The sequence below is a fragment of the Anoplopoma fimbria genome, chromosome 5 (genome assembly GCF_027596085.1).
Source record: "Anoplopoma fimbria isolate UVic2021 breed Golden Eagle Sablefish chromosome 5, Afim_UVic_2022, whole genome shotgun sequence".
NCBI classification, from domain to species: domain Eukaryota; kingdom Metazoa; phylum Chordata; class Actinopteri; order Perciformes; family Anoplopomatidae; genus Anoplopoma; species Anoplopoma fimbria.
Window position 1 is genome coordinate 6346837 of NC_072453.1, and position 27836 is coordinate 6374672.

The window sequence follows — 27836 nt, forward strand, 5'->3', positions numbered from 1 at the left end:
CTCACCGGTAGTGAGCTATACAAACTATGACAAGCAGCGCACATTGTGTCTAGCTGGTGGATTTGAGGCGAGAAAGGTTGGCGGGTTGCCAGTTGGGATTTCTGGGCCCAAGAGAGTAAAGTGCGGTTGAGGAAAATGAATAAGTAGTTGTTCTTTCCTCTCAGTAAGGTACCCTCAAGCAAAACTTTTTATCCTGACTGCTCCACTGGAACTGCTCAGCACTCAAGAGTAGAAAACTAGATGCAATGGGCCGCAGCCAGGTGTGAAGCTGTGCAGCTGGATGAATCCAGGTCATTTGAACATGCTTTGGGCTTCATATCTTAAGGCTACATCGACTGTGATTCATCAGAAAAGTTAAGTATACGCTGAAGAGATGTAAAGTTTTTTCTGTTAAATGTAGTTGACAAAAGAGACGTCACTGGTCCAGGATTACTTCAAGTGTATTGCTTTAATGTATTGTCTGAATAGAGCTATTTGTCATATAAATTAATTCAACATTATCTACAGTCCTTCAAAATAAGATATACCATTATGTACAAACATAAACAATCCACTTAGGATGAACAGACAATTCTTTCTGTACAGCCTTCAGGATTTTACTGACAGGTTTAAAAACAATGTAAGATGCAGCAAGTGTGAATTAACAAATAAATTGTTATATTCTGTGAATATCTGTTGTAACATCTTCTTATATGCAAATCCACCATTGGCTCATAATCATCAATTCAAATATGAATGTGTTTGCTCTTGAATGGCTGTCCAGGAGAGCGCATACAAAGATCTTCCTCCTTTAGACTCAGTCGATCAGACCTTTGACTAAACTCACTTCACGTACGCACGCACGCACGCACGCACGCACGCACGCACGCACGCACGCACGCACGCACGCACGCACGCACGCGACTCCAGGCCGGTGTGAGGACTGATCCCCGATCCCATAGAGCACCGGCTGTGTGAACAGTGGTCCTGATGGGCTCAGGTGTACTCGCACAGGTGGCCGCAGCCGGCGGGACAGTGGGCGCTGCTCTTGAGCCAGTTCATGATGTGCTCCAGATGTCCACCGTGGCTGCAGCCCTGACACCACACAAACAGTCCCTTAACCACATGGTGGCACACTGCACATACACTGGCACACTGGTGGCACCTAGAGGAGAGACGCAGGGCGCTTGTCAGAGCTCGGTTTATGTAAGAATAAACTTTTTTTTAAACTTTGTCTACAGTCCAGCAATCAACCCCCCATAAAACGGTTCATACCTGTCACAAATCCAGCCCCTGTTGCTCATTGGCCGCTTACAGTTGCTGCAGTTGATGTGAAGTGTTGTAGACGCCTGGTTCAGGCAGGTGATGGCGCTGCACGTACTCAGTTTGATGACCTCATTAGACACGTTCCACAACTCAAATCGCTGTAGCAGGTCTATGTAGGACATGTACCAGTGCTCCTGAAATGGAAGCACAACTCGATCAGGGTTTAAGTCTTCCAAACTGAAATGTCGTCATTTAATTTGAAGACTTTGGTGTTTTATTGGTTAACAACCTACAGTCCTACATAGGCCTAAAGAATCCCTAAACTTTGCTTAATTTCTTCTAGATCACATGAACAACATCAGATACATTAAACCTAAAATATTTATTCAGGGCCTTTTTCTGACTCATCTATCAGATATTTAAAATCAGCTTAAAGTCAGTAAGTCATTCTTAGGAGTACACAAAAACCAAAAACCTTTTCATTAATGCCCCTGCCAACAACAAAAAAAAAACTGTCCAAGAATTATTCTAATGCAGTTCTTCAACACCTGTCTCTATCTGACCTGTGTGAGGTCATCAATCTCTTTGCGGATCCTGTCCCCCAAGACGATAAGCACGGACACGGCCATCTGCACATCGCCCTGCTCGGCGTAGTAGCTCAGCATCTCCCGCACAATTGGACAGAAGAAGCTGGAGGGTAAATGTGGGCTAAACAGGGGTTGTGAAATGGAGATAAGGGAGAAGGACTCGATGGGTGTCAGACAAGTGACCTCTGCCTCGTTGCCGCTGACGTGCGGGGAGTCGGCCTTGTCCTGTTGAAGGTGCTCTGGAGCAGACGGGTTATCCATGATCTCATGGCGCAGTTGGAAGGCCTCCTGGGGTAGCGTGCACTCCTGCTCTTCTGTTGTAACAAAAGGAGCAGAGATAATATTAGACAAAAGAGTGCTGAGCATGGAGGAAGTTATAAATAGAAGTCACTTACCTAAGCAGCTCTTCAGTTTCCTCATAGATGGTACTGTGACTGACCTGTTTGGTTGTCGTGCTCCATAGAGTAGAGGTCGTCGTCATCTAACTCAGCATCCCCGAACATATACTCAGCCTGGCCCTCGCTGCCCTCCGTCTCCTCGTTTTCTGACGGGAAATTAAAAGAATAGCTTATTTAGACAAGTCTTGAATACTATACAGAGAACATAAGGACATACAGATGAAGTTTCAATGGCCACTCTCACCTTCATTATTATTGCTGATGTGCAGGTTCCCCGGCTCCAGGTGAATGTTGTCCTGCCTGCTCTCACCTTTACTGCGCTCCAGTCTGCTCTCTGTGCCCATCCCTGAGCTCATTTCCTTCATGTTGAAACTAACAGACCAATGTACATCAGCATTAAATGATGACTGGCATTACTGGTTTTGTAATTTCACACTAGGAAGGTAATTTACCTGTTCATTAAAGGCAAGGTGCCAAGTTTACTGAGGTTGTGGCTTAGACCGGGAGTTGTGGGGTTTGCTGGATCTGAGAACATAATTCTCAACATGGTCCATGTTGTGGAAACCTTTACATTGAAGAAAAAAAGACAAGTTATTGATTACACATGACAAACACAATGACTGTAAAACACATTAATATTGGAAGTAATGAGTTAAAAGGTGACATGTTACTATAACCACCAAGATACACCAGCCTCAAGCTTGTTGACTGAAATTATTCATTCATAGTCATTGTTGTCTAATGCAAACATAACAAATAGTTTATAGGTAAAGTAAATTAATCAAACTAAAAAGACAACAATTCAGGGCTCTGGGAACTTATGGACATTTTTTACGCTTTGTTCACATTTTAAGACCAAACAATAATTTATTCATCAGTAATCAATAAATTAAAAATAATAAATATCTATCTATTTTTATATAATTATATAGACATATTTATTTAATAAGTAACAAGTGTGAAATGCATCATTGTTTTGTTTTTTATCATAATCTGTCATGGTCATATTTTAATAAAAATATAAAAATACACCTAACTGGATTATACTAACTGTATACGTATACATTTGTTCCTGTATTGATTGGTCTGACCTGAGGTCTTTTGAGCTCCCGGGCCACCTTGGCATTGTGATCACACAGCTCAGCAAAGGGCTTCCCACAGAGGAGGTAGAGTTGTGCAGTCTTGACAAACCAGTCCATGCGGTTACTGTCCAAGTCTGTCTCAAAGACACTAAGGGCGCTGGACACGTGGGCAAACTGCTCTGTCGGGTCGGGCTTCTTGAAGAAAAAGATGGGGTAGCGTCGGTCGCCTCCAGGGTAAGGCTTTCTATTGGCGTCGCTGCTAATCAGACTCTCCTTGGCTGCAAAGGCCAAGTCACCGAACAGTCCAAAGCACAGACCCTCGGGGTTTGCCTTGTCCACGGGACGAGTGGCGTCCTTGAACATGTGTTGGTAGAGTGTGCTGTCCTTAGAGCCAGAGAGCAGGAAATGAGGGTCATGCTGGTGGCGCCACACAATACCAGTTGTTACATCCTTGTGTTCCTCAAATGTGGCGAAGGGAATGAAAGGTCTGCGGACATCCCAGACGTAGATGTTGTGATCAACCATCATGGAACAGGTGGCTAAATGAAACTTCTTTTCAGGCCGCCACTTAACCCGCGCCACTGAGGCGATTGTCTGGACACAATAGATCTCCTTTGCCCGGGTTGTGGTCATGTCCCACACTTTCACCATCTTGTCCCTGCCCCCTGTCGCCAGCCATCCCCTAAAACAGAAATAAAAGGGAGAACGTTATTAAAAAATGACTGTAATAAAATACACCCTACTCAAGCACTTCTAATTTCAAGTGGCATATGGTTGACCCAAGATACCATAGAAAGGAAATACTCCATTTTCTCAGTTGGTTTTGTGTCACAAAGGCACTTTTATTTACCTGTCATCAGGGTGCCAGTCGCAGCAGAACACAGGGCCAGTATGGGCGGTGAACATTCGCTCATAGCGGTCTGGTCGCCTGATGTCCCAAACCTGGACGTTGCCATTCTCAAAGGTTGCAGCAAATGTGAAATAATCCTTCATGCTGAACTGGACATCCCTTACACTCTCTGACTGACCTGGAAGAAAGGAAAGGTGGAAAAAAAATCATCTTCTAACAGTTAAAACAATACTTCTGCTCCAACACTTTTATGATTGTCTTTCCTGATCAATGTTGAAACACTTTTTCACAAAATCACAGAAAACAGTGAAACACATGGAGTAGAAGTGTGCAAATAATTTCCAAAGGATTCCAGTAAACCATACTATAAAGACTTAAGATAAAGTTTATATCATGCAAAAACACTCTGTATGCAGTTATTAGTAATAATCTAAGGCTTATCACAAAATATTCTACCTGAGAAAGTGCTGACCGACTCCTTCTTGCGCAGGTCAAAGCACTTCATGAAGCCGTCCTGTGAGCCACTTAGCAGCATGTAAACCTCTGTGGGATGGAAGCACACCTTGTTGACAGTGCGTTTGTGCTCAGTAAAGAGCTGGTCCTGCTTGTTACGAGAGGGTTTCCCCAGGTTCCAGGTGACCACTGCCCCATTGGTGGCAGCAGTAGCAAGCAGGTTCTCCTCCATCTGGTGCCACATGACATCCGCACAGCTAAAGTTGAGAGATGGTTTGCGGCCGACTCGTAGATTCAGCTTCTCCACAAACTGGTCTTCCTCCAGAGCGTAGATCTTGAAGATGTTGCGGCCCGCTACCACCACCTGCGTGGCGTCCCGGCACACGCTGATGGCGTTGGCAGGAGCGTCCAAGTGGCAGAACATAGTCCGGCCACTGATGGCACTGCTGCTGTGGGCTGTGGTAACACGTGACATCTTCTCCATGTTCCTGAAGCAGACAACAGTGACTTCACTTGAGCTCAAGATGCATGAGGTGAAAAGCAAATCATTTTGCTACTTTTCCAGCAGCGCTTTAAAAACAACAACAACCTGTGCAGAAGGTGAAATGTTTTTAAGGCAGTTCAAAAAATCCACCAGAAGGTGGCACTATATGATGTTAGATCTATACAGTACTTGATGTAGGGACAGGATAGATGTGTCTTTTTTTGTATCTTCAACATTTTAGACAATGAAATGGCTTCAGTACTTACTTGTGGAAGAACAGCCGGGCTTGTCAATGTCTGCAGCAGCACAGAGTCTTCATGTGCTCCCATGAGAGCCAAATTACTAGTGAGAGTTTGGCAAGTTAGCGTCACATAGCATGATAATATTGGTGTTTATAGTAAGGACAGATATATTGTATCCATAACAAACACAATCAAAAATGATATAGTGAAAATGTTCTGTTATCTACACTTGGGTCACAAAGACATGGAAGCTAATATTGACTAATGTAACATTATATACAAGCACCTCGTTATAATGGGGGTACTGACATTCCATATAATGTCTGTCTGTCACCTTCTGGCTTTAGTGTCATATTTTTCCAACAGATTATTATTTCAAGATTTAATTAATGTCAGATTACCATTGTTTTTTTGTTTTTTTTACCTCGTGCTGGTGATTGATTAATAGCTGCGTTGTGCTCACGTCAAGATATGATGATGCAGTGGAAAACAGAACGAGCAATCCCAAGAGGGCGAGAGCTTTCTCACTCCAGTGACATGTGCATGAAAACATTCATCTTCACTAGTAACCTGATGTTACACCCTTGATTTAATGCGTAGGTTTGAGTTCCCTTTCCTCCAAAACAGGGTGTGATTTGAGATAACGTCACGTATATCTGTTAGCTCCTTCACTTTAATTACTATTCAATAGTTAAACTCGCTCTACAGTGTACTTGCACCACATACATGCCTGGAATGTGATGCTAATGCTAGCTGGCTAACCTAGCCACCGAGTACTTTTGCAAAGACGAAACGCGCACGACATAAGTTGTACAAGTACGTCGGATGATTAGAGAAACATAAAACACATACATATATATATATCTTGGTGACAGTGTCCAAACAAAGTCAACAACAAAGTATTTCAGGGGACAAACCTTGTAAAATTGTTGCTCAATGCTTGCGGCACCGGAAGTAGTATTTTTTTTTTCTTCTTCGTTAGTGGAAGTAGTATTTTCGTCTAAAATCTCGCGGGAACTCCGGATGTCATAACAGAAGCGTCGACACGTGACGTCATACGACTCCGTCAGTCGTTTAGAGAATCGGGCTCTGCTTTTGTTTCGTTTCCTCTGTACACATGGCAGGTGAAATACTATCACATGTTAAATGGTATAATGCTGTAGTCCATTCTTGTAAAACAGGTTTTACAAACTGTAATTTAGGTTATGTTTGTCTTAGTTTGCAGGTGATGGTGTGATCTCTCTGTTGCCATGAGTACTCTCTTTGCCTGTGAGGACCCAGCCACATGGAGGACTGTGTATGGGAAATATTGGGATGTGGTGGAGGCAAAGTCCAAAAGCAAGAAACCTGGAAAGCTGCTGAACCTCGACAAGTGGTAAATAATGTTTACCAACAGCAACAGTTACAAAACCACACCCAACTTCCCTGAGTAAGGGATAGATGTGGTAACATTTCACACTTTAGTAAATATTGCTTTCAGTATGTTATGTAATTGATTTATCTCTTTGTCATTCAAAATGCATTTCTTGATTTAAGCATCAATGTTCTTTCTTGACCAGGAAATATAAGTTTGACCAAAACAATCCCAACTCAGGGTCCACTTAAAAGCTTCAGGGGCTTTCAACTGTCTCACAGTGACTTCATCATCGGAGAGGGTTTGCTCAGTTGTAATAGACATGGATTTGTTGACATTGGGGCTCAGCAGCTTAATGATTTCATTACAGCACTTTCATGACAGTAATTCTCCTTCATGTAAGTAATCTCTATGGCAACTGAGAAAACCCCATCTGTTGATGAAGGCCACATGATAAAGTTAAAAAATCTGGAAAAAGCTAGTAAGTGGACCTTGAGTTAGGATTGTTTTGCCACAATAAGTTTAGAGTGTCTTTTTTTATAAATGTTGATATAAAAAAGTATTTCTATGCTTATCTTTGTGTTAAATGAACTGAGTTGAATCAAACTTTTGACTTGAGAATAACTTTAAAGGTAACTGAGTCTAACCTGCGTTTATCTGTGGTCAGGTACCAAGAGGAGCTGCCTACACTCATTTCAAGTCGACCTGACAAACATGTCACTCAATCAGAGCTGGTGAAACTGATGGAGTGGAAGCTCACTGTAAGTTATGTCTAGACATTAAATCATTATAATCCCTAGGAGCTTTAACCCACCCACAACAAAAGATTTTTTCAAGAAAGATTCCCGCAAACATATAGCTTTGATGGATAGCTATGAAGAGGCACTAGCGCTTACAGAGCATCAGCTGTGTCCTTGAGTGGCCCTGTGTGCTTTCCTGCAGAGAGGGAAGTTCAGGCCGAGGCTGCAGCAGCTGGTGGCTTCCAACAGTGAGGACACCGTGGAGAAATGCTCCAGAAAGGCCTTCAGCCTCCTTCCTGATGTGCAGGCAGCGATCACAGAGCTCAGCACCCTGAAAGGAGTAGGCCCAGCCACTGCTTCAGGTTAGCACAGCGTCTCTATTCTGTTTCTGAAGATACTGTATCGAATCTGCTCTCAGCAAATTGATAAAACCTTAAGAATTCATATTGATAAAACATCTTTGTGATGCCTTTAAAGCACAAAGTGAAAGCCTTCTCAGTTAGTGCACAGAGCAGTCCTTACACTGGTGGATTGAGTGGCTGGGACTCACTGCTCTGTATAAATAGTTTGTATTCACCTCATTGATACACTCAGCATGGCTCAGAGCTGACTGTCCATTTTGTTCCAGCTGTGTTGGCAGCAGGAGCTCCAGAACAGGCTGCATTCATGTCCGATGAAGCCATGGAGAGTGTACCAGGACTAAAGCCCATCCAATACACAGCCAAGCACTACAGTCTGTACTTGGGCAAAATGGTTGAGTGCACTGAAAAACTAAACAAAGGTGAGCTAATGACGGGGACACAAGAGAGGTGTGTGCATCCATTTGGTCAATATAGCACACAAAATATGATGCTACCTATATATAAATGCATTAGTTTTAGAAGTATTTGCTCACCATCCCCAGGGCCAAGACATTGAGGAGCAGTGCTCAGTTTTTATGCACCACGTATATGAAACAAAATTCAAGAAATATATATTTTCTTTTTAAATCAAAGCTTAAAACTTTTGAATTTGCCACTGCCTTTTAGTAAATTAAATTTGGGACTATTAATTCGTAATTTGCACTGTAACTTTTATTCTCCTATTTAACCAGTTTTATTCAAACTTTCAGAGTGCCTATAAAAAGTGGAAGATTTCATTTCAGATTTCCTTTCATCAACATTGCATCAAAGGGAATTGAATATGGCTTTTTTAAATTTAGACAATTAAATGTGTTTTATATATTTTATTATTTTAGGACACTCTGATTCAAATGTCTTTTTATGTTCATCTGTGTCAACAAAAAGCTGCATGAGTTCTACTTTGATCCTGATATCTGGCCTCCCCTCTCGTCCTCAGTGGATCAGCAGCAGGACTGGACGCCCCACAGAGTGGAGTTGTGTTTGTGGGCGTTGACCACAGCCAAACAGCACCAGCTCCCACTTCTAAAGGAAGTTGATGTGAAGGCCAGCAGTGTGAAGGAGAAGCGCTCAGATGCCGACACTGACCAGAGACCAACAAAGAAGCTCAAAACAAGATAAAAAAAAAATCTTGCACAGTACTTTTTTTACATTAAACTTGCTTTATTGTTTGTCAGTTGTTTTTTTTGTCATTTTCCAAAATAATAAAGTATTTTATATCAAATGGAGTATATTGAGTATTTGCATTTTTTTGTTTGGTGTCATGTAGTTCAGTCATACAGTTGTAATTTGCAGCACAATGAGCGGTATGACGTTGCCACAGTATTGTTCTTTATTTATAGTTTCTAAATTAAAGCAAAGTACAATGAACAGTACAAAATAAAACAAAATATATTCAATATATACAATATAAAATGGTTCCGTTCAGAACATTTAAAAAGTACAATAGATTGTGAAATAATTAATGAGGACTTTGATATAAATTATCCATATGTAAATTTAGTTTTCCTTTAGTTTCCTCATGACTGAGAAAAATAGCTTCTGCTTTTTCTTTTTGTAAACACTGTGTTGGTACAACCTCTTGTCTAGTCTGAGAGATTGGACCTCGTAAGATTGGCACCATTTTTATCGATACAAGTAAGCAGCTCATGAAAAACTACCACAGCAGCACAGATATTACTCTTTTTTTTTTTAAATTCTTAACCTTCAGAGGGAAACGACCCATATTAAGAAACTTCCTGTTGATATTTGCATGACACCGAGTTTTTGGAAACATGAAAAGAATCCGTACCAAACTAGAAACTGGGTAACCAAGTCTTTAGCAATGTTCTCTGTTCCAAACCAGATAATATACCCTCATCTCCAGAAAGAAACCCTGAAAGCTGTTACAGACAAACTCCCTTATGCTTGTTTCTAGCTATGGTAGATAGAAGCAGTGTTCAATCATTAAGGTTCAATACTGTAGACTTGACTTTTTTAGCATAACGGATAGTTGTTGAACTATGACAACCATGTTTAGTCTACACTGGCCCGTCCTGTTCATGTTGTTTAATTCAATTTAAAAAAATGTTAATGCATTAATATCCAGGATATTTTGAGAACTAAAGCCAACGTCTGTACATTTGGAGGCCTTGGAACGCCAAACTAGCATTTCAGCTTTAAACGTCTTTGTTGTAAGAACAATTCCATCTCCGGAGCTACAGTGGCCTGATTTACCTGCAAAGTCATGCAGTGAGATATATATCTAAGTAGCAATAAACACTAAGAAAAGGCAACCTGGCCGGCTTGTTGGTGAGTAGCACTTCTGAGCAGCTACTGGATATACTAACAATATCAATGTTATTTATGGATTCTGTGCATGATTATGTAAAACAATACACCACACAGCTGACAGCTAAGCAGCCTTTCTGCCCCGTGCTTATGTACGATAACAAGGCATTGGGCATAACAGCACAATGGATTGGCATAGGGAGGTAAAAAAGCATTGACGAATGTTTATGGCAGTAGAGAATATGGCACATGGCAATGTCAGTTAACTACGTCATAATAAGTGCAAAAAGAAAAGCCCACATTTGACAAAATACAGGAACAGGAAATATGAAACAGCAGAGAAATGTCAAGTATGTTGCATTTTTGAATCAGACGAGCACAGAAATGAACAGTAGCTAGTGTGCAGTCACACCAATAGGGGTTCACGTATAAATGAGAGTCACACAAGTTGGCACTGACCTTTTAACATCACCTCGTATCGCAGTCATGGCTGTATATAAAAACCAATCAAGAGGGGGCGTGTGGAGTACACAAAGTGATGGATCACATGTTATTGATAGTCTGCCCCTATTCAGCTCATGCCATCTCTCACCAAGCTTTTCTTATACTGTTGAAAACAAATGTGTCACTCAAAAGGCAGCAATTAAATCAACATCATGCAGCCTGTCACATCCACTTATTGAAGGAAGATATCCTGTTTACGTTCTAGCTTTGGGCTCCTGTGTATCCCCGCAACAACCATGCATCATCCTGACACTGGGGGGAGGGGGGGATTGTGACATGGGCACGTACGCTGCTGAGGTTTTATGAAGAATGCGGACACTGTTGTTTCTGCTGTCCCGCTATCCCTCACAGACCATAAACTGCCACATTCTGTCAAGCCAGATTATGTGAGTCAGGCCTCAATCACTCATTTCCTTTAAGATGCTGTATGAGTGCAGGAGGATGCTTGTATCAGAGAGGAGGGGGCATATTTTAGGATGTTTTGGTACTGGGAGATTCAGCTTAACTACTCCTGAAAAGTTTCCGATGCACCTGGTTATTTAAGATACACGCACTGCTCATTTTATCTTCTGTTTATGAGGCTATTGTCTGCTTTTTTCAGAAGATATTTAATAATAATAATAATAATAAACCAAACACCGGCCATTTCACTTTGTCTGAGGAGTGCTAAGTTGAGTATCTTTTTTGGGGCAACAAGAATTAACTTTGCTTTACTTCCAGGAGGGGTAATATTCACAGTTAATGTGAAAAAACATGGCCATTTACTAGCCCTTTTTACAACCCTTTTGGGTTCGTATGATTTTTCAGTTAAAGAGGCACATTAACCTCCTCTCAGGCATCCTCTTTATCCTCATTATAGGCCAACAGGATATGTATGCATTATTCATCGACGCATCTTTGCTATACCAAGCAATACTATTTCCAAGTAAGCACAAGAGTTTCTATCAAGGATCCATTACTGCCATGTATTGGCTGATCTTTTCTTTTTTAATGCATCTGAAAATGGCTTTTTGTCTGGCTATTTCATGCGGATTTCCTCATTTAACACAGAGTCTTCTGTTACTTCTGACAGTTTCATGTGGAAGCAAACGCTGAGGACTGTATTTATGACCAGCTATCAAAATTGGCAAATGTACAACATTTTTTCCCCAGGCAGCCAACGGACATTCAAATGAATTATTGATTGAAAGACTGAAAAATGGAACGTAACATGAGTAAGTGTAATCGCTATCCTGGCCTCAGCTCTCCAAAAAGCTTGAATCACTCTGGAGATAATGTAAGACAGGAGCTCTGGCCATAATTTGTTATTTGCAAAAGAAGAGCTGCAGCGAGGCATCTGCGCCCTGCAAGGGAGAGTTTGGAGATGTGGGCAAAAGTTGCATTGACTACAAACAAGTTGTAAAATGAGTCTCGCTACATGAAAATATCTCAAACAGTCCAGAGTTTCAAAGGCTCGTACTTGCACAGTTTGTCTTCTTTCACCTCACCTGTTGAATATTCACAATGAAGAAATCATGTTTGATTACAGTAAAAAATGAAGCTTCACTGTAGATACCAACAAACTTCTTCCTCTTTTTTACCCTCTCCAATTGGTTCTTTCTATGGCTTATTTTGTAAAGCACTAAAGATTTATAAAATCAAGCTATAGTCAGTGGTGGTCATCTAACAAACCAGGGGATTTTGCCACATAGACTTTTCCGAGGATCAAAGCCATACAGGAGATATCAGAAGAACAACAATCATAGCATTGATTTTGCACCATTTGAAACTTTTCTCTCTTCCCTCTCAAAGAGGAAAAAAAATACAAATAAATATACTCTTAGTTATGAACATACATTATACACATCCACTATCAAATGGAAAAACAGGGACAACTTAATAACACCTTTTTTTTTCTTTATAGGTACATTCCTTTACAAAAGTATACAGTCCCTAAGAATGAGAAACTGAGGTATTGACTGGGCCCGACAGAGAGACCCCAATGCCCTTTGGGACACAAAGGTCAGAGGTCAGGTGATGACGCATCCATGTCCTCCCCAGTTCAGTCTGTCAGAGCGAGAACAGGCAGAGGCCAGTATGTGTGTGTGTGTGTGTGTGTGTGTGTGTGTGTGTGTGTGTGTGTGTGTGTGTGTGTGTGTGGTGTCTTCTCTTCAGTTTGTCCACGTTGACCTACTGAATCAGGCAGTTGCTGCTCTCAAAGACAAAGGGGAGAAGTGTTTGTGTTTGTGTGTTTGTGTGTCCTTGTCTCGCTGAGATCCACAGAGCATGACATGGCATATTTTACAAGGTGCGCCTAGCAAGTTGGTGGTTAGATTGACACAGCAAAAAGGAGAAGTTCACTCTCTTAAGTAATGACCATCCAGGAAACTTCAGCGATCCCTCACTCATGAGCTTCTTTTTCTTTTCTCTCCTGTCACGCGGTCACTTTGATTTCCCATCTTTATGTTTTTGTCTATGTTGTGTGAACTATGAGTCTGTATCCACAGTGTAGGTATTATGTCTTGGAAAAATCATTAAAAAGCACATGTCTTCTAATTTGATAAGACCCCATGAAATGAAAATGACAGTGATGCCTCTAACCTTAAGGTACTTGAATATGACAGGATCCACGTAAATCTTTAAAACTTTTTCCTCCATTCTTCCTACAACTGCTCTGGGAAAGCCTCTGTACTGCAAAGAATTTTGAGTGAGATTTTATAATCGGCCAGGAGATCCTGCTCAGCAGCGCAATTTCAATAAAAAGTTCTGTTAGTTGCGTTTTATTTCAATCGGTGTAAAAAGTAGTCCCTGTGAGTAGCAGCAGGGCTGTGAATTCAAAAATTCATATCAGCAATCATACTTCATTGGTGCTGCTGTAATTTTGTATTGCTGCCCCCGGAGATAAATTTGGTCTTCTTGAAATTTTCCTTTAATTTTTCATTTAAAGCAGTTGCAGCTCTGATTTGTAGCACAAATTCAAATTGCACAGATTTAGGCATCAAATCTGCTTAAGTCATACGAGCACTACGAGCACATTGCTGCAGCTGATGCTGATCTCTGACCTTCATGAAAGACAGAACATCACTCATAGCGAGTGATCAGCATTGTCACCGCCACAACACAACATACACTTCCTGTCCCCCCCTTTAATTCCCTTTCCTTTTCATCACAGGCATCTGTCATCAACCCAGATTCTTCTTTCCATAAATGAAAGACGCACTTTAAGAAACAATTGATGAAAAAACGTTAAATCAAAGTTTAGTGCTGGTAATGTGGATGAGTTTTCGACATATAGATAAAAAGTTATAATGCTATTCAAAATGGATCTGAGGGATTTTCACCTGTACTTGTTGCTACTGTAATCCCTCTTTAATAAAAGAGACATATTTCTTTGATTTGCAAAGTATCTGTAAAAAAGGATTCTTGGTCGATTTTTGTTTTAAATGATTTCATATCATTTCATTTTGGGCTAACTTGAGAGTAAATGCTAACTATGATCAAAGGGGAACCTTTGTTTGGAGCAGGGTTGTAGTCCGTGTGTATGTGGACGAGGGCCTATGGGGGGGGGGGGGCCTTCATCAGGGAGGAGGTGGTATCTGCACCCCCAGCAGCTCATATGCAAAGATGTTCCAGAAAATGGCAAAGAGGAGAAAGGTGATGAAGGAGAAGACGATGACCCACCAGGAGCACTGTTTCTGCAGACTCTCCTCGTAGCTGCGCAGAATCAAAAGCCCCATGCTGATACCGACAATGGCCCCCGATAGGTGTGCCATGAAGCTGGGCTGGGGCCCCGAGGAGGGCAGCGGTGGTGAGAAGCGAAGCCATACTGCACGACCCACCTCTGAACTCACTGCGGAGGAGAGAGGAGAGATGAAAGAGAGAACTTCTTAAGTATCTGCTCATGATTATTATTCTATCATTGCTTAAAATAATTGTTTAACATGTCTGAGAACTTTGTTTTTTGGTGGAGAGTTATATGGGAAGATTAATACCATCTTCCTGTCTGCACGGTGAATATGTAGCTACTGCAGCTGGTTAGCTTAGCTTAGCAAAAAGACTGGAAACAAGTGGAAATAGTTATCCTGGTTATGTCCAAAGGTAAGAAAATCCATGTGTCTAAAAGTGAGTACATTTCATAAATTTGAGATTTCAAATGCCAAATCCCTTTCATAAAGTCAGAGTGTTTTCTGATTTCACTTGTGTGCAACTTTTATTTAAGTTTATCTGGCTTTCCTTGTAACTTCATCCTTCTAAGAGAATAATTCATTCGTATAACCACATATAAAGAATAGGGCCTAGGTCGGAGTTGACTTTATGTCATTGCCTGAAGATGAGCTATACTGTGTAGTGCAGTAGGTGTTTTATTAAAAGTCTACTTCTGCAGACGAACAAAGTTCACAGGAGTATTTAAATGGATCTTTACTCAAAACATTGCTTTCAAATGTTATTTGACGTTGTTTGAAGCTGTTCTCCCAGAGTCCTAGCTCAATAAATATTCAACTCTTATAGTATAAAACCAGAGCAAATGTTAACTCAGTCTTCCCAGTATCTCATACAAATTATGTGTCACTTTTTATTGAGAAAAGCTGAATTCCCTGTTTGTAAAACACTGAGGAGAATTCTAACATCGCAGCAGAGACTGGCTGCTCTCTCAGTTTGGGGGCGTCAGGCTCGGGACAGATGGAAGGAACATATTGCTCACTAATGAAAGTCGCAGTGTATCGGCCCTTGTGGAGAGAAAAAGCACAAGTGGTATGACTCAAATGCTTTGAAAACAAAGAAACATGTCTAATCATGGAGCCTTTCGGCCTGCGCAATTAACTAAGTTAGCTTGAGTAGCATGTCTGTTGCTGAGCTTTGAGACATTTTTACTGCGTCTCAGATGATAAATACACATGTTGAACTGTGAACAGGTGTGCGGACATTAAATATGCTAAAAAATGACCGGTTATGCACACTCGCAATTCACTGATTGAGCTATAAATTCTAAATAAATTGAAACAGTGAGAACACAAGTGCAGGTCTTTGAGAGTAAATCTGGACAACTTACTGCAAACTAGCGCCAGGATCATGCGGAGCAGCTTGTAGGGACAACGCATCCCGGCCCAGTTCTGCAAAACAGAGCGAAATTTGTCTTGTCAGCATAAACAATCACGACACAAACAACCATGATAAACATGTGAGTATATTAACAGAAGAAACTTCAGTTGTTATCCTCCAGACATATTTAGACCTAAAAGAGAGACAACCAAGATCCATACAGGAGAGGAAGAAGCACTTACACTACACACAGACGCAATTATACACCTGGCTGCTCTCCACTTACTGGTTCCAGCCTAGTGGCACTCCATTAATTAGGGCTAAGATAATTTAACAGACGGGGAAAATGGGCCAATAAATAGCCTTTTGGAAAAAGAACAATGGCATCCGGACTTAGAATAACACATTTACTCCCTAGGATGAAAAATTGTACCAATCACATCTCTCCTTAAGTTCTTAGTTGTGGGAATATGACCCAGGGCCAGTGTTTCACCTCTTCTCTCACAGCAGAAAAAAAAATGGGGAACGCCATGCAAAATTAAAGACAGGAGAATATAAAAATAAAACCTGCAGCGACCATACGTTTAAAAGCAAGCAAGGAGTGGCAGCACACGACATTTCCAATATATCCACAAATAAATGATTAATATCATGGAAAGAGAGAAGTCAACGCAGTGGTGCAGAGGAGGAAGTTGGAGCTGGCTGTGATGTGGTGATGCTGTTCTCTGATGGGAGGCAATTTGCTTTGAAGTGACTCCTCTCTCATGAGGAGAAGGGCGATCTTTAACCAAACGACAGCCACTCCATTAAGTCTGTTAGACGTCTTGTTATCACACTGCTGACATTGAAATGGTACTTTGTAATCTGACGTATGTGTGTGAGGTGCAGGGATCATTCAGAGACTCCAACAAAGAGGGCTTGCTGATGAGAAGACACAAATATAAAAACTAAACATGAAAAGGGCCACATTTTCTTTCAAAGCTGAATTTGTGCGCTACATGGTTCCAATATGTTTTAGCTGGAGACACATGACTTCTGGGGAGTCATGCTTGAAAATGTCTGCTGAGTGAAATGATGATGAGGCTTCATGGGAAATGCCGGGTCGAGACTGGACAAGATTTCAAGATTTCCTTCAAGAACACAAACTACAGAGCAGAACTAAGACGTGCCTTAAAGGATTTCCCAGCTACAAACAAGCATCAAGCGTAAAAGATTAAATAAACTGTCTGTTAGCTGCTAAGAGCAAACAGTTACATAGTCTTTGCTTAAGGCCCGTCAGTGCACTTTGATTTCTGTCCCTGCTGGCATCTCTGCTGCCCACAGTGAACAGCAGCGTTGTGGTTAAAGTGATTCGTCAGATGTAACGACGCCTCGAGAGTTGAAAAGAATGTGGAAGGCATTTCAAATAAAAACCTTGTGACACATACAAATAAATATACTGCAAACAAATAATTTCTCAAGCAACATCAAGGGAATCCACAACTTAAATAAACAAAGTCACTGTAATGCCAGTTCACTTTAGATTCATTGATACAAATGACAAGCACAGAGAAAACATTTCATGGTGGGGTAAGCTGCTCAACAACAAAGTTCAAAGAACTTCTCCAAAGAGGTCACATGGAATATTTAATGGCATATTTCCAAAAGCTGCTTGGCAGTAAAATATATTTTTCAAATCGATGTGATCCTACTGTAGCAGGAAAAAACCTGCAACAAACATCTATTGTCAAACATTTTCTTTTTAACAAAACAGAGCAATAGTGTGGTGTCCATCTCTCACCATGTGGATGGCTCTGACATTTCGTCACCAGTGAAAACAGCTTTTCAGACGCAACAATGGAGGAAATGATGATGACAGTTACCATGACGACGTTGGCTAGATGGGCTGAGCACAGAGCGTAGACCCCTCCAGAGCCCCCCACCACTGGAGCACGCATGTCGGTGATGGACACTGTCAACGAGCCTGCAGAGAGACAGAGACGGAAAAAGTGACATTAGCAGCGTGGACGTCAGAGAGGGAGAGTAGTAATGCTGTGTGCGTGTGTGTGTGTGTGTGTGTGTGTGTGTGTGTGTGTGTGTGTGTGTGTGTGTGTGTGTGTGTGTGTGTGTGCGTGTTTGGATGTTAGGAAGGGAGAAAGAGAGACAGAGCAAAGGACATCAGAGGGGCAAATTAAAGGGAGAGTCAGATTACTCATCACGCAGCAGCACAAGTCACCTTCCTAGGAGCATTTTTATAAAAATGTCTGAGTAAAAATCACCCTCTGTTCATAGGGACTGTGCTACATCAGCTGACCTTCACATGCCCTTTAAATTCACATTTAGTATACACGACACACTCACATACACGTGATCTATGTTATTAAGGCTTTTCCTGTATGTAAGCAGTCTCCTAAAACTGCAGCTGACTAATTATCTTAAAATGGTAAAGAACTGAAATGGAATATTTCCTAATTGGATTTTCTTTCAGGATGCTGCAATTAAAAAAAGTCCTTCTAAAAATGATCTCTGATCAAAGTGAGGCAAGGAGAACACAGGCGATCCTCACTGAAGAGGATAATTTCCAATTTGTGTGCTCTAAAGATTATTCGTGTTGTATTCATGAGCAAAATGTAATCTGGCATATGTGGAAATGGACAGAAGCCAAATGTTCTGTTTAAAAAGTTATAATATGGAAAGTACAATGGCTGTCGTGGCAGTGACAACGACGTGAACATTATGACAAACTGTACTGTAAAGTGATTGCACACTTACAGTATATTATAACTGCATCGTTGTTAAAATAATTGATGGTGTTATGTATGAAAACTTATCATTTTCAAGCAGTTATTTGATGTTGATGTCTTGTCATTTACTCTCTTGGTTTGAGCACTTACACACGTTGCACACAGGTGTTTTCAATTCCTCTGGCTAATTACGTTGCATCTGCCATCCATTGTATTTGAATGATTAAGGCCATTTGAAACCTCACTCTTTCAAAGAGCCTCTTCTTCCATGGATTTAATCAGGTATGCATATTGAATGTTAATGCAATTTTTTTGTTGTCTTTCCGCAGTTGAATCCATATCTATGTATTTATTTGTAACATTCGGTTTCAGTTGATTTTCAAAGCCCAGGTACTGGTATCGGGACTGAAAAGTTGGATCGGTGCATCCCTACATTCAACGTTTTTACCCACTGATGGGTTGAGATAAAAGATTATTCTTAAAAGATTGTTGAAATATTGTAAATTTTCTATTTTGTGAATAGTATATTATTTAAAAAGGATGCTGATAATATTATTTATATACTCAGTGTCTATGGTGATCTATGGGTCACATGACTGCCACCTTGGTGAAGGCACGAGAGCCAAGATCATTTGATGAATGAAGCAAGGTGTACTGGAGAAGAGTTATTGGACGTGACTGAATTGTGATGGACATACGTTGGAGCCAACACTGGTCTGCACATTGTTGTGTGTGCTTTCTCAAAAAACAAAAGGCAAATAAATGGACCACACAGAATGAAGCCAGAAGCTGTTTTCAGCAGTCTGTGTTTAAAAGTGTATAAAGCTACAATCCTGAATGCAGCACGGTGCATTCATCCAGTTCCAGGGACAGAATTCCAAGCAGGAGAAATCATAGCTGCATTCGCTCGTGAGGACAGCGTCAGCCACTGTTAATTATGCAAATGAGCTGATAAGGGAAGCGGAGAGGGCTGATAAAACAAAACAGTCTCTTTTTAATCACAGTTGGGGTTTGCTGGAGTTGTGATCTCAGATCTATAATGCATGTTGTAACATTCATATTCTGTGTGTGTGTGTGTGTGTGTGTGTGTGTGTGTGTGTGTGTGTGTGTGTGTGTGTGTGTGTGTGTGTGTGTGTGTGTGTGTGTGTGTGTGTGTGTGTGTGTGTGTGTGTGTGTGTGTGTGTGTGTGCATGCGTTTTGGGGCCGCACAGAGTAAACACCGTCTTACGAACGCCTTGTCAGCCCGTGGTGGCAGTGATGATCATGGAAAGACAGATGATAATCAGAGCACGATCCTGAGTCATTCATCTCGCATCGCTCCGACGCCTATGGGCTATTTTACATGGATTTATGGGGCATATGAAGGTTGGCTCCTCAGCTAAAGATTTGAGGAGATTTATAGTGCTCCAATTTTAGAGGTTCCACAAAATTGCAATTACACAGTGCAGCATACAGTATGTGGTCTCTGATCTCTTCAAAGTAAAGGAAAAATTGAATTGGAGCAGCATCAACATCTGAGTTGGTCTTTTTTTAGTCCTCTTGGAGTTTCACAACTTCACAACGAGATATATTGATTAAATATTGATAGAATATGAGAGATATGTCTGGGGTTTTAGTTACAGTGATTGTGTGTTAATTTTGTCTTTTGTTGCTCTTAATTCAGTATAATTAAGTTTGACAAATTCATAAAATGTATTTTCCTCCATTAGCAAAGTAAATAATAAAGATAACAATAACACAAACTTGTGGTTGACATCTAATAGTATATAGTGAAGTGTTATTAAAAATATATTTTATGTTGAAAACAGCTGCCTTTTGCGGCTGAAAATGACGCTTTGAGAGCGGTGGGAGTGAATCATGAAAGTAAAGTTGTGGGCTGTAACAAGTTAAAATTGATAAATTATAGCTCACAGTGAACTACAGTGAACCTTATAGCTGAGGGGAACTGCAGACTCGGGGATACCCTCTACCAGCAACCCCGTCCACATTACACATTGATACAACGGTAATATAAAAGTGTTGATAAGAGAAGCATTAAGAGTCTTAACGTGAGCTGTTTGGTTTCTAACATTACATCTAACAACAGACAGGACCACCTCTTCATTGGAGACACTACTCAGGGATGTGACACAACCATCTGTGGGTGAAGAAGAAAACCTGAGACCTCCAGCACAGAGGAAGAGACCGGCTCCACAGGGAGGAAACAAACTGCTCTCCCCTCCTGTTCGCTGTGCTTTGGTGAGAGGATCCCTTATACAGTATGAATATTAAACAGTCCTGTCATGTGGGCTCTCCTGCTTAGGGGGATTTAAGATTCAGGATTTTCTCACTCAGCAGTGGCTGAGACGTGAGTTGTACGATTATTTTAGTGCCGAGCTGACACATTCCATCTCATGAGCAGATTATTTATTGTCACCATCCTGAAGTCATCATCAACATCCTCAAATCTTTTTGTGAGCTTGCAACATCCACAAGTGCACTGCAGTGTAGAGAGTGAAAATGTACATTGTGTGGGGTATAAGTCAACCACACACACTCAGGGCTATGATCTACCGCAGTATAATCCCCAATGCAGCTCCGGGAACTGAGCCTCTCCGTCAAACCAAACTTGCTACACCATTACAGTTACTCCAGGCTGCCCTTAAGCTATGGGTCAACTCTGTATTTCCAGTCTCTTGGGGATAAGGTGCAGACAAGGGATGGTAAGCTGATCCATGGCCGGGGTTTGACAGTGCCTGAGGCTGCACCGCTCTGTAGCCACTCCAGTGGAGGCTGCGCTAGAGCAAAGTAAATGTTGCAATAATAAAATCCTTTAATCCTTGGAAAATATGCCTCTGCACAAACACTTACAAACCTTGTTTTCTGCTTTCTACAGTTTGTATGTGTTGGTAGCTATCAACTGTGATTACTGAGACTATTTACAGTCTATCAAGAGTCCCTGGAGAAATGTGGCTGATTTCTAATGATAACATTTCTGTGTGTTTAAAGGACATCTCAACGGCTGTAGATGTCTAGACTAAAAGGGATAATAGGGTTAAATATATTGAATACATTAGATCAATTTAGCACATTATATTCAAAACTTGTCTTGGAATAAAGGTTGTGTAAAAGTGGGGAATACATACCCAAAAGTTAAACCTGCATTAATTAACTATTTTGGGGGCAGCATAAGAAGCTGTAAACATTGATATATACTCAGCTTATGAAGTTGATATGGCAAACATTTAAGCATTTAACTATTTACACATCCAGCTGATACAAAAAAGCATCAGTATTCCTTTGGAGATGTGCTTTAGGCGACCCAGCGAATGTAAATCCAATATTCACTCTCTATTTAGTTCTGTTTGGTTTTCATCAACTCCTGAGGGAAATATTTGGCTCTTTAGCTGCTAAATGCTCAACTATATTCATCAGTTTATTGCAAGCTTTTTCTGCTAAAAACAGCTGCCTGCTTGCTTCTCTGAACAAAGCTGATGAGTGAGGTGAGACCGAACCAAAAGAGGTTGAGGGCCGATAAACCAAATCAATGAGATATGAAGCTCGGTAGAGCTGTTGGGAACTGCAGAGTCGGGCGATATTTCTCTGTGGTTTCATCTCAGTGAGCGACCCTTTAAACATCAGGCTACATATAGCCATCCGAACCATTGTTAATATAAAATTATTAATTAGTGCGGCTTTAACACACAGACACCATAGTGAAACATGTCTAGATCTCAGAGGCTTTAGTCAGGAGACAGAAAATGTTATCAGGGAATCAAAACTTCATATCACGCCATATTTGTAAAGATGTCCACCAGTTGGATGTCTGAGAAAATTAATACATTGATTTACATTTCTTGGTTAGTCAGCCAATAAATTACTCAGAAGAGGACAATTAAAGGACACTGTGTGTTTATTTATTCGGGTGATTGAGTCGGTATTGGATAAAAGAAAATCTGTCAACCCACCGCTGTGCTTTTATTCATTTATTCAGTCTATGGTATAAGCTACAAGGATAAACCACTCAAATGCATTTTTTAAATGATAATGAGACATGAGAGAATTTCTAAGACAAATTTCTGTTGAGTCCATCATGATTACCATTTAGTCTTTTTAATAATAAAGTAATACGCACACAGGACAGTATCAGTAAGGGAAACCTCTGCCCGATACGATGGGATTGTTGCCTTTAAGATTCGAGTTGCAGTATTTGTGCGCACTTGCCTCGGACAGATCTATCCTGTATGCACTAAATCTTGTGTCCCTGCACGGAGATGTGCTGTAGTCAGCACCACTGCAGTCACAGGGCTGCCTCTGTTGGCTAATCAACTGGGGAAATGCCTGATCAGATTTATTTATTGAGCACAAATAAGGAGGGGGGGAGAAAGAGCGGAGTGAGTGCACGAGGAAAGATGATACAGTACGCACACTGAGAGTACAAGCAAGCCATCATAACTACAATTTTATTTTTTGTCATTTTTTAAAATATACGCTGCTGTTCAGTTACAAATAACTAGGGCTCTAGATTCTGTTAATTTAGCTAACCATGGAGCGCCTTGGTAGCCCAGTGGTTACAGCGCATGTCATGTTACCATTATGTCTTGGTTGCAATTCTAGCTATGGGACCTTTGTTAGGTGTCATACCCCTCTCTTTCTCTCTCTCATCTCTACACACATTTTTGTTATAAAAATGACTTCAATGATTAATTGATTATCAAAATAGTTATATATTTATTCTGAAGCAACTAATCGCTTTCTCGTTTTCGAGCATCAAAAATTGTTATTTGCTTTGGAAAAGCAACTTGCTTTAGCTTCGGTATATGAGCAGACACCGTATGCAGGTGACTGAAGTAAAAATAAGTAAATGTCAGGGTGACTTGACTAGAGTCAGACCATCTGTCACATGGTCTTTTATCTATTTTATAGTCTATTTGAAAAGTCCATCGCTTGAAATGTCATTTAATAGAGTGGCGTCCATTTCAAAGCCTCATTTCTACCATAATAGTGCTCTCCGACTGGGAGAGCTTTATTAAAGAGATTTTCCACCTGGGAAGGAGATGGACTCGTCTGTGTCATCCAGACAGAAAGAGATAAGGGAAATATCATCTCCGGCGCTGACGCTTTCCTTAAAGTGGAGAAGCATGACTTGCAATCAGTCTTCATCCAATCTAACATCTCCATCCATCTCCTCGTGCCCTGGTGGAGCGCAGGCAGGAGGGAAGAAACCCCTTTCGATGACGTGAACAGAAAGACGGTGTCTGAAAATTTGACTTATTTTTTAGAATCAAGATGTGGAGGGCCAACCAAACTGTACGCATCATTAGGTGATAAAAAACACTCCACAACTGCGCTCATGCACTGCAGTCAGAGCAGATGAGCAGAGAAGAGAAAGACAGATCCAAAATTTAAAAAAACAACATTAATCAGGACACCTCATGTCTACGTATACACCAAAAAAGGGTACATGAAAACAATCAGCGTCATCGATGCCAAGCTCTGTCCTGGAGGAACAAATACAATTCATCAATTTCACAGTCTGCTAACATGGCCACTGTAAACACACCTTGCCCTTGGTTTCCATAGAGATTGATTCTGTTTATTTAACTTGCCTGTCAAAATATGCCACATGGGAAAAAATATGATAATATTTATGCAACCCCAGAGCCCAGGGGGCATCAGGAAAAATCAATAATCTCGGCAAGTCACATCCTCCGAGCTGCTGAGAGGAGAGGAGGACGCTCAGCACAGCACGAACCGTTGCTGGAAAAGTATAAAAGTGTGTGTGGGCATATCAGCATGCCTTAAACTGAAGAAGCAAAGAGTCACAATTTGTAAATTAGTGAGTGTACATGGAAATATGCTGCTGAAGTTGTGTTTCTGAAAGAAGAGCGGTTATACAAATGGCTGTACTCCTGTCACGACCAAAGCGGTTATTACTCAATACTGCTTTTCAACTAACAAGCACAATAGCTGACCTTGGATGAAATTACTCAAATTCTACATCACAATGAAAAGGAGCATGAAATCCATTCCTGTGTTCAACATTATGAAGCCACAGTGATGGCTACAGCGAGCCTGATGTGTTTCTTCATTGGACCAACTTAACACCAAAGTAAATGTAATTTAAACTGGGCAGAGAAATAGACTCCTCCTAAATCTAACCAAGTGTCTGCAATAAAAATTGCTGTCCCCGATTGGCTTCACACATTAGATGCAAATAGACACCCATAAACACAGTGGGCTCGCGCCACACGACGGGCTACCTTCAATTAGGCTGCATTACAGTAGAAGTATTCATCTCCCTCGGTGTTGTTATCAGCGGGGCTGCAAGGGCTGCTTGTGGAGGAAGTGAGATCGGTGTCACCTCGGAAGAGTTGACTGCGGGGTGGGATGGGGGGTTGGGAATTATCATAATCATGCTGGCAGCCTCTGCAACGCACCAAGGTCACCCTGCTTCCTCAGTGGCTCAGTTCAGCTCAGCACCAGGGGAGTACATCAGAAACACAGGACCAGACTCTTCAGCGCCGTACACTACATCAGGGCTTGTACACACATAGCGGTCTGCAGCTAAAGTTGGCTGAAAAGACAGAAATCTGACCTTGTCTAGTGACACTCACACCAACACACTCCACCAACGGGCCTTCAAAGAGTGAGCGAGCAAGTAATTATTGGTATTCAGCTGGCAATAGCAACACAAGGACACCTACACAGCTCTCACAGTCCTAAAAAAATGTATCTTGCTTTCGGCACAGCATCACAGATTCACCTCGAGCCAGTGAAATCAGTGTGCCGTTGAATATCTCTACACCAGCGCTTGAAGTCAGAGAGACAAAGTCTGAGAGTCAGAGACAGAGTCACCCTTCTGGCAGCGAGAGGAATTCATGCAGCCCGCTGTTCTCTGATGATTCTACTCTCCGTTCTGCCCTCACTTATCAGCGTCGGTGTGACTGAACTTTGCTCCAACAAAAACTCCCATTTTCTTAAAAAAATCCGACCGTCTGTTCACAGGCACCAACTTTCCTGAGTCGAGATGACAAACTACTTCACCAAAGTCAAGAACTAATTGTATTTTTTTCTTTTAATCACTTATTCCTATATTATAGGAAAGTTTACTTTTAAACAGTATTTACTATAATATAGTTCTTCTATCACACAAACAAATGAACAGAGAACAAAGAATCAGCTGTAAATAAAACTTATAAAGTCAATCTCTTACCAAATTGGAAATCTAACATCAAAGTAGTAAAGCTCTATTTTTTTTTTCCAATTACTCAATTGATTTTATGAATTTTAATCTTGTAGAAAGCTGTTTTTCTAGGCTTTTGGGATTTCCATAGAATCGACATACTTGCAGCTTGTGTGCCACGACCAAACATCAAACATCAGCAAAAATGGATGATGGACAAAGTCACCCTTGGCCACACACCAAGGCCCTCTATTCACTGGCAGCACATATAATCATATTTACCCTGCCTAAATATGTGCAGTGCGCCTTGAAAAAAGCACCAGTCAATTGTATAACAGGAACATAGGAATGGTAGTGCATCACAGGTAAAAATAAGCCTGAAGTCCATCAGTCATTAAGAGACTGAAAAGGCTTTTATTAGCTTGAGAAGATGCAGAAACAATCATTCGGCTAAATTAGGGCCCAGGATAGAGTCGGTCTCATGGCCGCGGCGGAAAGCGAACACCGCCACCGTCATCCCAGATGTCAGAACAACATTAATCAACTGCTGAAGGATTAAGCGGGAGGCTGTGGCGTAGTGGAGAGCAAGGTAGTTCGATACCCGGCTTCGGCAGTCGATGTGTCCTTGGGCAAGACACTTAACCCCAAGTTGCTCCTGAAGGCTTTGCCATCGGTGTGGACTGGATGTTGCATGAATGTTAGTTAGAGTCTGATGGTGGCACCTTGCATGGTAGCCTGTCATCAGTGTGTGAATGGGTGAATATGTAATATACTACTGATTGTAAGTTGCTTTGGATAAAAGCGTCTGCTAAATGACTGTAATGTAATGTAAACATTACATGTAACTTGGCATGGTGCTTTTAAGTAATGACAACATCAGCTAGCTTGAAACAATGAGGTTGACATGCAGCCATTTATCACATTTCCATTACGATTTCCCAACATATGTTTCTTTCTTCTCTTGACTGAGGACACCAATAAGCACTGTGAGTCTAGTCATATCCAACACTGGCTGGTCAGTTTATTACAGTAAACAGTATATTCTGTTAATAGGCTCCCGGACACGAAGGGGAGAAAATGCTCCTGCATTATTCAAAGCATGGGCTGAAGGTCGGCGAGCCAGTCCACAAGAGCTTAAGGTGATCAGTGACATGGTGAAACCTCTCAGGGTTTACAGGTCAGTTACTCCTGTGCATATTTTTTAAACTTTATTTATCCAGGGACAGTGGTGGAAGAAGTATTATAATTAATCTACTTAAGTAGTAGAAGTATTAGCAGCTGAAATGATTATCAGATCATCAACTATGCTGATATTCGATTTATTTTTTCAGCACTTTTGAAGCAAAAATTTAGAAAAATGCCAGTCTCTGCTTCTAGCTTTTGAAATGAGAGGATTTGCAGTGTGTTTTTCTACCATATATCATGTTAAACTGAAGATCTTTGGTTTGTTTGTCTTTTGTTTGAGCAAAATAAGACACGAGAAGGTGTAATGTGTTTTTCACTATTTTGAACATTTCACAGACAAAAACAATTAATCAATAAATGAAAATAATCATCACTTACAGCCCTAACTAGCATTGTAAAGTAAAGTGTTTTAAGCATCAAAGATCAAATTACTCATTATACACAATGGCCCCAGTTAGTGTTTAATTATTATATTATTGACTCCTTATTATTGCATTAATGCATTTATATGTAAGCGTCAGTTTATTGGTAGAGGTGCCCCTTTTATCATCATCCTTATTTTCTATTTGTTGTCTGTATATTTGCATATGTATTTTATTGCATTTTTATTGTGCTATTTATTGCACTATGTATGTATTTGTTTTTATAAAAGCCCATCTGGGGACAAGCATTGCAAATTAAATGCTATGATTTGTGGCATTGTTCTGCTCAGTGAATATTTGATGCGTTCTGTCCCCATAAAAATAAATAAGATAAATAAATAAACCCAAACAAATCCAATTAAGATATGTAAAAAAAAGATTGTTTTCCACAGAAAATAGAGGTGGATGACTGTAACAACTAATATGCAGGACACATAAATAAGCGTCTTAAACACGCACGTACAAACACACACAACCACAAGCTCTTGCTGATACAGCAACACACTCTCTTCCATTGGAATTTGTTGATATTTCAGAACAAATCTGATGATTCAAAGTGAAAGTTCTAGCTCAGGTCTTTGCAATATTCAATGTGACAAAATAAAGAGCAGAAAAAAAAATCATACTATTTTATGTCAACACTAAAACCTCATCAATACATGGCTTTCTGAGTTGAGGGACACAGGAGACTCAAGCTTGCTGTTTTGAGATGCT

General features: G+C 40.8%; 3 protein-coding genes across 8 annotated transcripts in view; 1 reads left to right on the plus strand and 2 right to left on the minus strand.

The window, feature by feature from the left end:
- Positions 1 to 430: 430 nt before the first annotated feature.
- On the minus strand, positions 431 to 6357 carry wdr24 (WD repeat domain 24). 2 transcript variants are annotated; one of them, XM_054598698.1, is made up of 11 exons: positions 6259 to 6357; positions 5366 to 5441; positions 4619 to 5103; positions 4163 to 4340; positions 3322 to 3994; positions 2683 to 2795; positions 2475 to 2602; positions 2272 to 2376; positions 1809 to 2146; positions 1255 to 1439; positions 431 to 1144 (listed from the first exon to the last, which is right to left on the minus strand). In XM_054598698.1, exons 3-11 carry the CDS (start codon positions 5097 to 5099, stop codon positions 976 to 978), a joined length of 2370 nt encoding a protein of 789 aa, XP_054454673.1. In that variant the 5' UTR covers positions 5100 to 5103; positions 5366 to 5441; positions 6259 to 6357; the 3' UTR covers positions 431 to 975. The 2 variants fall into 2 exon arrangements, with proteins under 2 accessions (XP_054454673.1, XP_054454674.1); XM_054598699.1 differs by lacking the exon at positions 6259 to 6357 and adding an exon at positions 5766 to 6159.
- A 16-nt stretch (positions 6358 to 6373) lies between these two features.
- Positions 6374 to 9040, plus strand: zgc:112496 (uncharacterized protein LOC541336 homolog). Of its 4 annotated transcripts, none has more exons than XM_054598702.1 (6): positions 6374 to 6461; positions 6560 to 6716; positions 7363 to 7456; positions 7638 to 7797; positions 8064 to 8216; positions 8774 to 9040. In XM_054598702.1, the coding sequence occupies exons 2-6, from the start codon at positions 6592 to 6594 to the stop codon at positions 8953 to 8955; spliced, it is 714 nt and encodes a 237-aa protein (XP_054454677.1). In that variant the 5' UTR covers positions 6374 to 6461; positions 6560 to 6591; the 3' UTR covers positions 8956 to 9040. The 4 variants fall into 4 exon arrangements, with proteins under 4 accessions (XP_054454677.1, XP_054454675.1, XP_054454676.1 ...); XM_054598700.1 differs by having other exon boundaries at positions 6380 to 6465; XM_054598701.1 differs by having other exon boundaries at positions 6389 to 6465; positions 6544 to 6716.
- Positions 9041 to 14165: 5125 nt separating this feature from the next.
- Positions 14166 to 27836, minus strand: part of rhbdl1 (rhomboid, veinlet-like 1 (Drosophila)) — a 34157-nt gene continuing 20486 nt past the window's right edge. For both annotated transcript variants that reach the window (XM_054599376.1, XM_054599375.1), the window contains 3 exons: positions 17490 to 17590; positions 15638 to 15698; positions 14166 to 14437 (listed from right to left, as the gene is read on the minus strand). In XM_054599376.1, the coding sequence (XP_054455351.1) occupies positions 14166 to 14437; positions 15638 to 15698; positions 17490 to 17590 (434 nt within the window). The remainder of the gene's footprint in view (positions 14438 to 15637; positions 15699 to 17489; positions 17591 to 27836) is intronic.